The sequence below is a fragment of the Patella vulgata genome, chromosome 3 (genome assembly GCF_932274485.2).
Source record: "Patella vulgata chromosome 3, xgPatVulg1.2, whole genome shotgun sequence".
In the NCBI taxonomy this organism is placed as follows: Eukaryota; Metazoa; Mollusca; class Gastropoda; family Patellidae; genus Patella; species Patella vulgata.
The window spans coordinates 8,429,638-8,441,433 of record NC_065881.2 but is presented as its reverse complement, the minus strand read 5'-3'; the positions used below and the strand labels follow the sequence as shown (position 1 = coordinate 8,441,433).

The 11,796-nt window shown below is 39.0% G+C and overlaps 1 protein-coding gene across 1 annotated transcript; it reads right to left on the bottom strand.

The window, feature by feature from the left end:
- Positions 1-2,828: 2,828 nt before the first annotated feature.
- LOC130012321 (heparanase-like) lies at positions 2,829-10,062 on the bottom strand. The gene is made up of 9 exons (XM_056099960.1): positions 9,850-10,062; positions 8,512-8,633; positions 7,410-7,583; positions 6,705-6,858; positions 5,854-5,904; positions 4,990-5,190; positions 4,473-4,584; positions 3,161-3,273; positions 2,829-2,922 (listed from the first exon to the last, which is right to left on the bottom strand). Exons 1-9 carry the CDS (start codon positions 10,017-10,019, stop codon positions 2,829-2,831), a joined length of 1,191 nt encoding a protein of 396 aa, XP_055955935.1. The 5' UTR covers positions 10,020-10,062.
- Between the last annotated feature and the right edge of the window lie 1,734 nt (positions 10,063-11,796).

The window sequence follows — 11,796 nt, the reverse complement described above, 5'->3', positions numbered from 1 at the left end:
TGTGATGCCCAGGCGCCAGAAGTCAATCGGGAATTTTTGTGATGTCCTGGCTCGCAAAACAGTAGGACGTTAAACCACATGTCATTTCATTTCATGGGAATGTTTGTGATGTAAATGGCTAATACAATACTTAAAGATACATTATGGGAGATAAGATAAAGAGATGGCAGTTCTCGCTATAATAGTGTAAAGGTAATTTGCTGAAAATTTCTGTCAAATTGATCCACTAGTCTCGATCATCATTACTAAAATCAGTAATATAAACAGCATAGTCTCGATTATCCACTGTTTTGATTTAATTATCAACGGCCGTTAAGCGGCATATAGGAATCTAATCCAGCCAACATCGAAGGCTAGCCTTGACATCGAGAGTTTATTATGGTCTGGATAAGTTAATTAATGTCAAATTGATAATTTAGATAACATTTCAGGCCTAGAGAAAGACTTGTAATAAACAGATTTTGCTCTTGCATAATGCATGTTTAAATATTCGGTTTTATATGGATTTAGACTGTGTTATAACCTAGCGCAAGTTTGAACTGAGGCTAAGGGTCTGCCGACACTCCCCCCCCCCCCCACACACACCCACACCACACCCCCACACCCCCATTTATTCTGTCTGCCGTTGCAATTTATTTTTAGCAAATTAGAGGCTGTAAAAATCAGTATATCTTTTTTCGAATTGATATGGGTAAATATTCCCATTGACTTATAAGTATTTTATGGAAAACCGAGGTCAAATGTATACATTGGCGTGCACGTAAAAGATCCCTTGGCAATTGGAATTTGATATAAGAGTAGACCATAGTGCCGCTGCCGGGGCAAAATTTCCTCCATAGCACATTGTAAGGCGTATGCTCGTCTTCATTAGACCAGTAATTAGCCTAATTAGCCTAAAAATGAAAGGATATACATCGATTGTTATAGTGACTTCGCGAGTGATTTTACTTGACGTTTTGACACGCAGAGCTTAGCAAAAAATGCACAACACCGTGGGCTACGTGCATTACACAATATAATATGCGACGTATGCAACACTCGGGGGTACTCGATTGAGCGTTCCGGAATTGAATTCTCTCAATCCCAAAAATAGTGATAATCGAGTCAAAAGGGGTATTTCCGACTACAACGCATGAGTCGACTGGATAAGTAAATATCTCAACGAACCATGCAGTCGAAACCTATTCGTTGTGTTTAATTACGTCACGATTCTACTCATCTCCGTTGTCCGGACTAACCAAACTGTGACAGGACTGAATTCCGGGTCACTCAATTGCAATGACCTGCCTTGATTTTTATATACCGGACGGATTACAAATATATTTGGCGTGCTTATATTTAGTGGTCAGACAAGCACTATTTTAACATTTTATTACATCAAACGATTTTCATGTCTGCATACATTCTGCTTTCATGGCATCTGGTATAACAACGAATCCCATATTATAGGCTTCTAATTGAAGGGTATCGTTGCTGAAAACAGGTATCAAGGGAGGTAACTCATAATCATTTGGTAACATCAGAACATTTCCATTCAGTTTTACAAATCTGAAATTATATAAGAGAAGTTTAGTAACATATCTAACATAAGAGGTTAATTTTGTTTAAAGGTATAGCTTTATTCTTTGGAATCCTAAAAATACTAAATGGGTGTGAAATGAAATGAAATGAAATGGGGTTTAACGTCCTACTGTTTTGCTCCGAACTGGGCTAATGAAGACGGGCATACGCCATACAGTGTGCTATGAGGGAAATTTTGCCCGGACAGCGGCACTACGGCCTACACTTATATCGAATTCCAACTGTCAAGGGATCTTTAACGTGCACGCCAATGTGTACACGGGACCTCGGTTTTTCGTCCCATCCGAACGACTAGACAGCTGTCCTTGTCAGCCCCTCCGTCCTGCATCACTGACAAGGGAGAACCACGACGGAAAATCTGGATGAACTTTCTCGGCCAATGCAGGGATCGAACACCCGACCTCCAGGCTAGCGAGCCAGCGCCTTACCCACTTAGCCACAGTGATCCCCTAAATGGGTGTAAAAGTCATATTAATGTAATATGAGTGTATTTAAAGTGATTTATATTCAATTCAATTTTTAAACAAATTATAGGAATTTCTAATCAATTATGTATTAATTTAACTGATAATTCTGGATTTCTATTGACACGTTTCATTTGTACAGGAACTACAAACGTTGAAAGTTAAAATGGTTCCCTGTGAAACCCGTTATAGATGCATGGCAGGTATATTTTCTTGTAGGGGTTGGTTTTTGTTTGTTTTGTTTTTGATTTTAATTTTAATTTTAATTTTGTTGGGTATTTGTTTGTTTTTTATTAATCTAATTGGATTGTTTTCTCGGAGTGGAGTTGCGGGTTTATTAATTTCAATATATAATTTTGTAATTATTCAAATTAATGAACTTACTGTGAGGTTAAACCATTATCATCTCCAGGTGATAAAATATATCTTTGTTGTGTTTTACTTGAACTAAATGGTATATCAACAGATACTGTTTCACTTCCAATATTCATTATATATACCGTTATACTGCCTGGTTTATAACCTATACTACTGTAATATATAATATACCGTTACACTCCCTGGTTTATAAAAATATACCGTTATACTGCCTGGTTTATAACCTATACTACTGTAATAGATAATATACCATTACACTCCCTGGTTTATATAAATATACCGTTATACTCCCTGGTTTATAAAAATACACCGTTATACTGCCTGGCTTATAACCTATACTACTGTAATATATAATATACCATTACACTCCCTGGTTTATAAAAATATACTGTTATACTGCCTGGCTTATAACCTATAGTACTGTAATATATAATATACCGTTATACTGCCTGGTTTATATAAATATACCGTTATACTGCCTGGTTTATAACCTATACTACTGTAATATATAATATAATATACCGTGGTTAGTACTAAATCATAAGGTCTGTTCAATGTTTCGTCATAATTCAGTACTTTCGTCACTTCCGTTTCTTGAAATCTTCATTACACATCTATCGTAGCAATAATCTCTGTGTTAGAATTATATTTGGAACGTATTAACCAGTTCTATGGCATATGTGATAATGACTGACACCAACGACTGTTGTCATTCATGTACATAAATATAAACATACCTGCTAACATTTGTACAATGGGCGTAGACTCGAACATTAGGGTCTGTAGTTTGAGTTACATCGAAGACGGGACTACCAACCAGTCTTTTATATATCAATGTTAACCAGTAGTCCTACAAGGACAGATATTGTATATTTTATGGGAGATGCTAATTATAGGCCGGTTGGGGAGGTCCACAATGGCCGCTTTATATAAATGAGTCATTTTGTGTTGAAAAAATGACATGGATTAGAGCCACATTACAAAATAGAATACTGATTTTTTTTTAAAATGGCGGTCATTCAGAGTAGAGATCTGTTCTCAAAGTAGATAGTTCTCTGTGTTGATAATGGAATTTGTAGAGTGAGGTTTAGTATGGTATTGTTAATGATATATATATAGATTAGTACTATATACAATAACTCTCTATATAATCCTATATTTACCACAGTTAATCACGATCCTCGTATTGCTTGGCTAAATCTATTTGTTAAGGCCAGTTCATGTTTTGTCAAGGTCGCTAAGATGTAAATAAGGTTAGGACACGCGATTGTTTGAGAGATTGTAGGTTAGTGTAAACATTGGCACGACAGTTGTCATGAGGGCTTCTGTACACATGGACTCAGACTAGCAATTATTTGCCCATTTACTTCAATGTTAAATGGCTGTAACAACACAGGCTCATGCTTTTTGCTCAACATTGCATTGGTTTCAATCTTTATAGACACAATGGGGACCCCATCTGGCAATCTCCTCATCATTCAGGTAACTAAATGGACCACTCCCCCTCCCCACCCCTGTTTGTTCTCAAAGACATTCCGTGAAACCAGGGTTGGCAAATCTGGGCGTTCCAAGTGTCGCATTCCACCTAGAAATGTTAATCTCTCTCTCTCCCTTCTCTCTCTCTCTCGCTCTCTCTCTCTCTCTCTCTCTCTCTCTCTCTCTCTCTCTCTCCTCTTACTCTTATATCAAATTCCAACTGTTCATGTAACCTCGGTTTTTCGACCATCCGAGCGACTATACGATGTCCCTTGCCAGGATCTCCACCCTGCACCACTGGCTAGGAGGAACGACGCCAAAATATCGCCATGAACTTTTTCGGCAATGCAGCCAAATTCTTTTTCACCGAGCCACCGTTTGGAATATTTTAGAGACAACGGTTATCACCCGATCTGATTGAAGAAACCCAGATTTCCTGGTAAGCTAGTCAGTGTCTTACTCACTGAATCACCGCGGCTTCCCAATACCAGGACATCTATCTTGTGGAATAGTTTATAATCGTTCATAATAATATTTGATATGGAATACGAAGTATTTAATTGATCAACTCACGGGATTAGGATTGAGGTTTATGTCTATTAAGCCATAATTACCGCTATAAAACTCTTGTCGTAAAACAGTCTGTAATCCATGTAAAGCTGATAATCCAAGCTTATCTAACCACCTTGGGTGTAAAATATAAAAATAAAAATAATATCTGTGATACAAAACGTTTCTGAAGCAGAAATCTAATTTTGGTCGAAAAACTTGAAATAATAGAACTACCGAAAAATTTAGAACGAAAAATGCGAGAAGGCATTTAAAGACATTTCTTCTATTCACTTAATTCGTTAAATATTCGCTTATATGTGTTAATAATTCTACGCTGTTGAAATGACAATTATTATTCGCCGTTTTAGGAGAATCACAATTCCATCGGATCGTTAGTCCGTCTGTCAACAATTCTTATTAGCAGTCTATACATTAACTGTTAACTATCTATACCTTGACTGATTTGTCTGATAATTGGGTAGGTGTTCTTGATGTATGTGAGGAAGAATGCTATTGATTGTATCAAAATAAAACTTACAAGAATCCAGCGACATATCTATCTGATATATTTTGAGCCCCTCCGTGATAACAGGATGACGTTTCCCCCAACCAGCATTGTTTATTAGGAGCCTTCTCGTTACAAGTTTTGACAAACGAGTCAACTTCCGGTATAAATTTATCTAAAAGTTTTCTGTCGGTAAAATCTTTTAGCGTCGCCTTCTGACCATTCGTATAATACCTGAAAATTATAAGGGCGAAAAGGGATAAATTTAAATATTTTGAACATCGAACTCTTTCTATGGTTAGCAGTTTGACTCTTAAATACATTATGTAAGATTTTTATAAAGAGCTAGTCATTCTTGCTATAATAGTTCGAAAATAGATGGAGAGTTGGATGGCCGAACGGTTAGCACGTGCGCGCTGTATCATACGGTTTGTTATTGAGTCAAGTGGCATGGTTTCGATTCCCCTGTTGTACTTGACAAGGAGTAGGGTCGCCTGTCCAACCTTGTAGGTTTCTCCGCGTCCTCCGGTTTCCTCCCATTGCTAAAGACCTCTACACGCAAGCGAATTATTGGAATAAAATTGAACCATTTGTTAGTCCCGAAATGACCTAGTTTGTGTCGAGTGGACGTTAAAGGTCACCGGAAAAGCATCCCCCCCTCTCTCTCTCTCTCTCTCTCTCTCTCTCTTCGATCTAGCGTTCTCCTCAATATTACGGTGGTGGTATTTGTTAGAATTCTCTTAAAATTGTCAAATTAAAGTCGCCTAAAATAAATAGTAGCTGTTTTCCACAAGTATGTGAAATATGGTAATGCTCTATCCAGTTACTAAACGCCTCTAAAGGATTATGATTCAGTCTCGAGTGATTAAATTAAAGATGGTAGATGATCTTACTTACTGGTGCACTGTAACAACGTCAACTACATCACCTCCACCAGCCTCTAAAAAACTTTAATAATACATGCAACAAATATTAAATACAGTATTACAGTGATTTTATCGTCACGCGTCCAGAATGTTTCAACTCTTCTGTGTTACCCTTGGGAAATACATGATAATTATAAGCATTAATTACTCCTCCCCGTGGTGTTCCGATTGATTAAACCCAATCCCACTCGGCACTGCTGGACTGACTGATGATTTCAGTCCCAAATTATGATTGGTTAGCAGTCGAGTAGTTTCACACCACATATCGGAATTAACCAGGGTTATAAATAGAGCAGACACACATTACCCTATATCACCTCGGTGGAAGCGGATGTAAAATGCAACTAACTACTACCATTACCCGCACATTTGTCTGCGATATCACCTCGGTGGAAGCGGACGTAAAATACAACTTACTCACACACATTACCCGCATAACGCCAAACCACCTCATAGTACATTGGGGTTTAGCGTCCTACTATTCTGCTCCGACTGGAATAATAAAGACGGACAAATTCCAACTGTTAAAGAATCTTTTAATGTGTACACAGGACCTCGGGTTTTCGTACCATCCGAACGACTATACGTTTCCCTTGCCAGACTCTCGGTCCGGCATCATTGACAAGGAGAAACCATGTCTAAAAAACACATTGGGCATTCTCGGCTAAAGTAGGGACCTAGCACGGGACCCTCTTGGTTAGCGAACCGTATGTCCGATGCCCATTTTCATTAGCAGCCCATTAAACCCCCATTTCATTTCAAATTAGCTCAGCGACTACCATAAACTTAAATGACTCATTTTATGAAATTTAAAACACGTACTTTTCAACGTAGTCCGGTGTCATACCAGCAGTATCCGGTCCAATTGTTAAAAATGGCGGTACACCACTAGACGATACGATATTTTTTAATGCAGCAAAATCTTTCGCTAACTGTTTTTCTGATATCGCATTTGCACTGGGAAATCTATTTGGTTCTGAAATTTAAAATATTTATAATGAATATCCTTATTAGGCGAGGTTCTCGATTGTCTAGTACCATTACAACGATAAAATGAAACGGGGTTTAAGTCCTACTCTCCTTCTTCTATACTAGGCTAATAAAGAAGGACATATGCCGAACAGTGGGCTAAGCGGCAAATTTTGCCCGGTCAGCGGTACTATGGACTACTCTTATATCGAATCCCAACTGCCAATGGATATTTTACGTGCATGCCAACGTATACAAGGGGCCTCGGTTTTTCATCCCATCCGAACGACTTGACAAATGTCCGTGTCACCCCCCCACCCCCGTCCTGTAGCACTGCCGATGGGGAAACGACGTCGGAAAATCCACATGAAATTTCTCGGCCTAAGCAGGGATCGAACAGCGTCTTACCCACTTAGCCACCGTGGCTCCCTGTAAAAAAAATTATCTAAATAGTGATTTATATTAGATTTGACACCAGAAAAGGGGACCTGTAATAGGCAGATTTAACTTTTATATAAAGACTAAAATTATTACTAAACAGAAAATAAGAATATTTACCATTTCCTAATTCGTAACCAGCCGGTTTATAACCCTGTTTTACGGTATATTCTAACAGTTCTATAGCATTGCTTGGATCCCAGTTACCATTTTTACGTAGAAATAAGTTGAAATCAAAAATCAGATCCCATCCAGCGTTCATAACAAAATGATTCAAATTATCCCAATCAGCAACTGAAATCAAAATGAAAACTGATATTCGATGCCTGGAACGAAGCAACAGAGCTCATATATACAATATGATTAAAATACAGATCTATATTTCGTTTCGTTATTTTATACTTTCGATGGCCTACACTACATGAAGATCTGACCGGAAGGTCGGGTTATGGGTCATACGAGCGACTTATGACTCTACGACGTCAGACATTTAATTAACCAATCAGCGTTCATGTTTCTAGTGGGTTGCACACAGTTCCGCGCAACTCGCGCCAAAAACTCAACTCGCCGTAACAGATCGTTTCATTGGCTAATCCCTTACATCATCCAGAATGCGGGTTATATAATAACTCTTCCAGATCCTTGTGTAGTAAAGACAAGTAATTATGAAACTATGCAAAACGATCCGAAATAGAGAGAGGGAGGAGTGACACAAACTAGGTCACTTCGGGAATAACATATGGGTCAATTTTAATTCAATAATTCGCTTGCGCGTAGGGGTCTTTGGCAGAGGGAAGAAACCAAGGGTTGGACAGGCGACACTTCTTGGCACGTACAACCGGGGAATCGAAATCACACCAGTTGACCCAATGTCAGACCTTATGATACAACGCGCACGAGCTAACCATTCAGCCATCCAACCACCCTAATAAAGATGTAAGGTCGAATCTCCAATCTGGTGGGTTTTCTCTCTAACCTCCGGTTTTCCGCCTACTGCTAAAGATCCCTAGGCTAAAGCGAATTATTAATATAAAACTGTAAACCATGTGTTAGTCCCGGAATGATCTAGTAAAGAATAATCAGAAAGGAGTAAGATGGTTTTCCCCCGGGAGAAGAAGAAGGAGAAGAAGAAGAGCGTCGGCCCAAGACCAACAAGGTGAGTAGCGTCAGCAGAAGACTATAGCTTTTGAAATAGAGATAGAGATACACATATTCAGCCTACCTGTCAACGGATGATATGCGTGATCGTTGGTCCTGTTAAATACGAGGCGATCGCACGCTGTGCCACCAATACGAAGATAAGATGGAGAAATTCCTTTGGCTAACGTCAGTACTTTCTGAGATCTAAGGGAAAAATGCATGTTCATTATTAGTAAGTGCAGGAGGACTGCACCACACACAAACACATCACTTTAAGTGAATGGACCCGGGGGCTAGTCATAAGCGTCCACTGCGCTGTACAGTCCCGGGCAATCATTGGTCGTTTTTTTGTAATTTGCCCCGGTCAATCCTTGGTTGTTTTTCTGTAATTTGTTCCGGGCAATCCTTGGTTGTTTTTCTGTAATTTGTCCCGGTCAATCCTTGGTTGTTTTTTTGTAATTTGCCCCGGTCAATCCTTGGTTGTTTTTCTGTAATTTGTCCCGGTCAATCCTTGGATGTTTTTCTGTAATTTGTTTCGGGCAATCATTGGTCGTTTTTTTTGTAATTTGCCCCGGTCAATCCTTGGTCGTTTATCTGTAATTTGTCCCGGTCAATCCTTGGTCGTTTATCTGGCGTATGCCCGTCTTCATTAACCCAGATAGGAGCGGAACAGTAGGACGTTAAACCCCATTTCATTTCGTTTTGTAATTTGTCCCCGAGTCATTTGCCGTGGTTTCCATCCCAATTTTTCTACAGCATTGATTGCCTAACCTCGTGGGTAATCTCAAGATCCACGAACGTATTATTGACATTCAATCGTTTAACCCCCAATAGACCTAACTGTCTACAGTGGAAATCAAATGAAATGGGGGTTTAACGACTTGCTCCGAAAGGGCTAATGAACCATTGTGCACGGAGAGTGGCGGTATGGGTTATCTTACATCGAATTTCAACTGCCAAGGGATATTTTACGTGCACGCCAATGTGTATACGGAACCTCGGTGTTTCGTCCCAGCCGAACGACGACTATACGCTGTATCTTGCCAAGCCCTTGGTCCTGCACCACTGACAAGGAGGAACCACTCCGGAAAATCCCGATGAACTTTCTAGGCGAACGCAGTGATTGAGAGAGAGAGAGAAATGGGGTTTAACGTCCACTCGACACAAACTAGGTCATTTCGGGACTAACATATGGTTTAATTTTATTTAAATAATTCGCTGGCGCGTAGGGGTCTTTAGCAGTGGGAGGAAACTTGAGGACCCGGAGAAAACCCACGAGGTCGCAGTGATTGAACACGGGACCTTCAGCTTAGCGAGCCAATAGTGGAAATTATCTTCCTCTATACATCTATATCAAATTGTGGGGTTGTGGGCATTAACAGCCAATGTGGGCTAAAATGCATTTTTACAAAATACTTACGTTAAATTAAAAGTTTTCCATCTTTGCACAATAAGACCAGAATCTAGAGTTACCCCAACAAACTTTGAACTAACATTTCTCACTGCCTGGGCTGATTCCAAATCAATGGTGATACATGAAACATTATAGGTGAAAACCAGTAAAATGAACACCAATAAATGTCGAGACATAATACCTGTTCTTACAATATTACGTTCATAAACCTTTTGTTGTACATAAACTTGTATGAGTTAGATTTCTTGGAAGATTATTAACTGATATAAACTTCTTCAAGGTCATATTATTGATTAGGTTGACTTGCGATTTGATAAAGCACGTTGTCGTTCCAAGGCCCGTAAATTGCTATGTAAGATGTCAGCAGATTAGTTTAATAAATAATAAACAGGCTATTTTAACTTCTAATTTTCAGAAAAATCTTCAAAGTGAATCTAGAAATACGTCATAAAAATTAATACTATTTGCATACATGCTAGTAAAGGACAATATTAGTGTCAGCCATTATCGGGGGTTGGATGGCTGAATTATTAGCGTGCGCGCGCTGTATCATAAAGTCTGTCATTGAGTCGACTGGCGTGGTTTCGAATCTTCGGTTGTACGTGACAAGGAGTAGGGTCGCCTTTCCAACCTCGTGGGTTTTCTCCGGGTCCTCCGGTTTCCTCCCACTACTAAAGATCCCTACGCGCAAGCGAATTTTTGAAATAAAATTAAACCATATGTTAGTCCCGAAATGACCTAGTTTGTGTCGAGTGGACGTTAAACCCCATTTCTCTCTCTCTCTCTCCCTGTCAGCCATTATTACACATGTGGCAGAACTGGTTAAACCCATTCCAGATATAATTTTAACACAGAGATCATTGCTACAATAGATGCGTAATGAAGATTTCAAGAAACGGAAGTGGCGAAAGCAAAACGCGAGTTATCCTTCTATATAACTAACCAAAGTGATGAGTGATAACAGATACACGGCCGTGTACGGGTGAATTTCTACTTACTAATAATTCCTTCGAAGACCAAAAGTTGTTATGTGAGACTATGTGGGGATATCTGACAATTCAAAATAGTAATAACAATGACTGCATGACACCAATGTTGTCCTTTAACGGAATGCGGGCTAATTAATGGATTATCATGATGTTTGATCTATTGGCCAAATCCTTTACTAACTGACTAATATTTCCCCTACCCCTCTTCTAAAAATGGTTGACCTGAACCCAACCGGATCGAAATCGAGACTTTTTCAGTAGGGAACAAACTAGGTCATATCGGGACTAGCATATGGTTCAATTTTATTTCATTAATTCGCATGCGCGTGGGAATCTTTAGCAGTGGGAGGAATCAAAACCACACCACTTGAATCAATAAACTACGCCACTTGAATCGTATGATGCGTTGACTATTCGCCCCCCCCCCCCCCAGGCGTATTAAAGGCCCACATGGAAACATATTTTATGAGAGAACATATAGCTAACTTACACTGTATAGCTAATAAATTGTAATATTAAAGATACATTCCCACGAAAGTATTTATAGAATAGTTATTTCAAATAACACGTGGAAATTAGAGACCTCCAATCTAATTAGAAAAATACTGGATTTCCTGAAAAATAATCATGGGGCGACCAAAGATGTAAGGGTGTCTCTTAAGGCGCGCTTAACAAGTGTTGATCGAATGACTAACGGTTGTGAGACCATCAAGAGACTTGCACGTCCAGTAGTTAAATTAGTTAAACGTACAGTAGATAAATTAGTTAAACGTCCAGTAGTTAAAGCGAGAATTTCATATTTTCTAAGAAAGTCAAAACATAATTATTTGTATGTCTTTTACTTAATAGGTTGCCAACTCACTATTATACGATCATAGGTATCATTCTCACACTTAAAAAAGCCTTCACCCCGGAAATAACACAATTACCTCCCTTGTTTTTCTATTCCCCCAATGGAATAGCT

Excerpts from the sequence above, each read along its gene's own strand:
- LOC130012321 (XM_056099960.1), bottom strand. The coding sequence starts at position 10,019 with ATGTCTCGACATTTATTGGTGTTCATTTTACTGGTTTTCACCTATAAT. Across the intron at positions 8,634-9,849 it reads TGGAAAACTTTTAATTTAAC|ATCTCAGAAAGTACTGACGT; the intron begins GTAAGTATTTTG and ends TTTTTCCCTTAG. Across the intron at positions 5,905-6,704 it reads ACACCGGACTACGTTGAAAA|TTTTTTAGAGGCTGGTGGAG; the intron begins GTACGTGTTTTA and ends GTATTATTAAAG.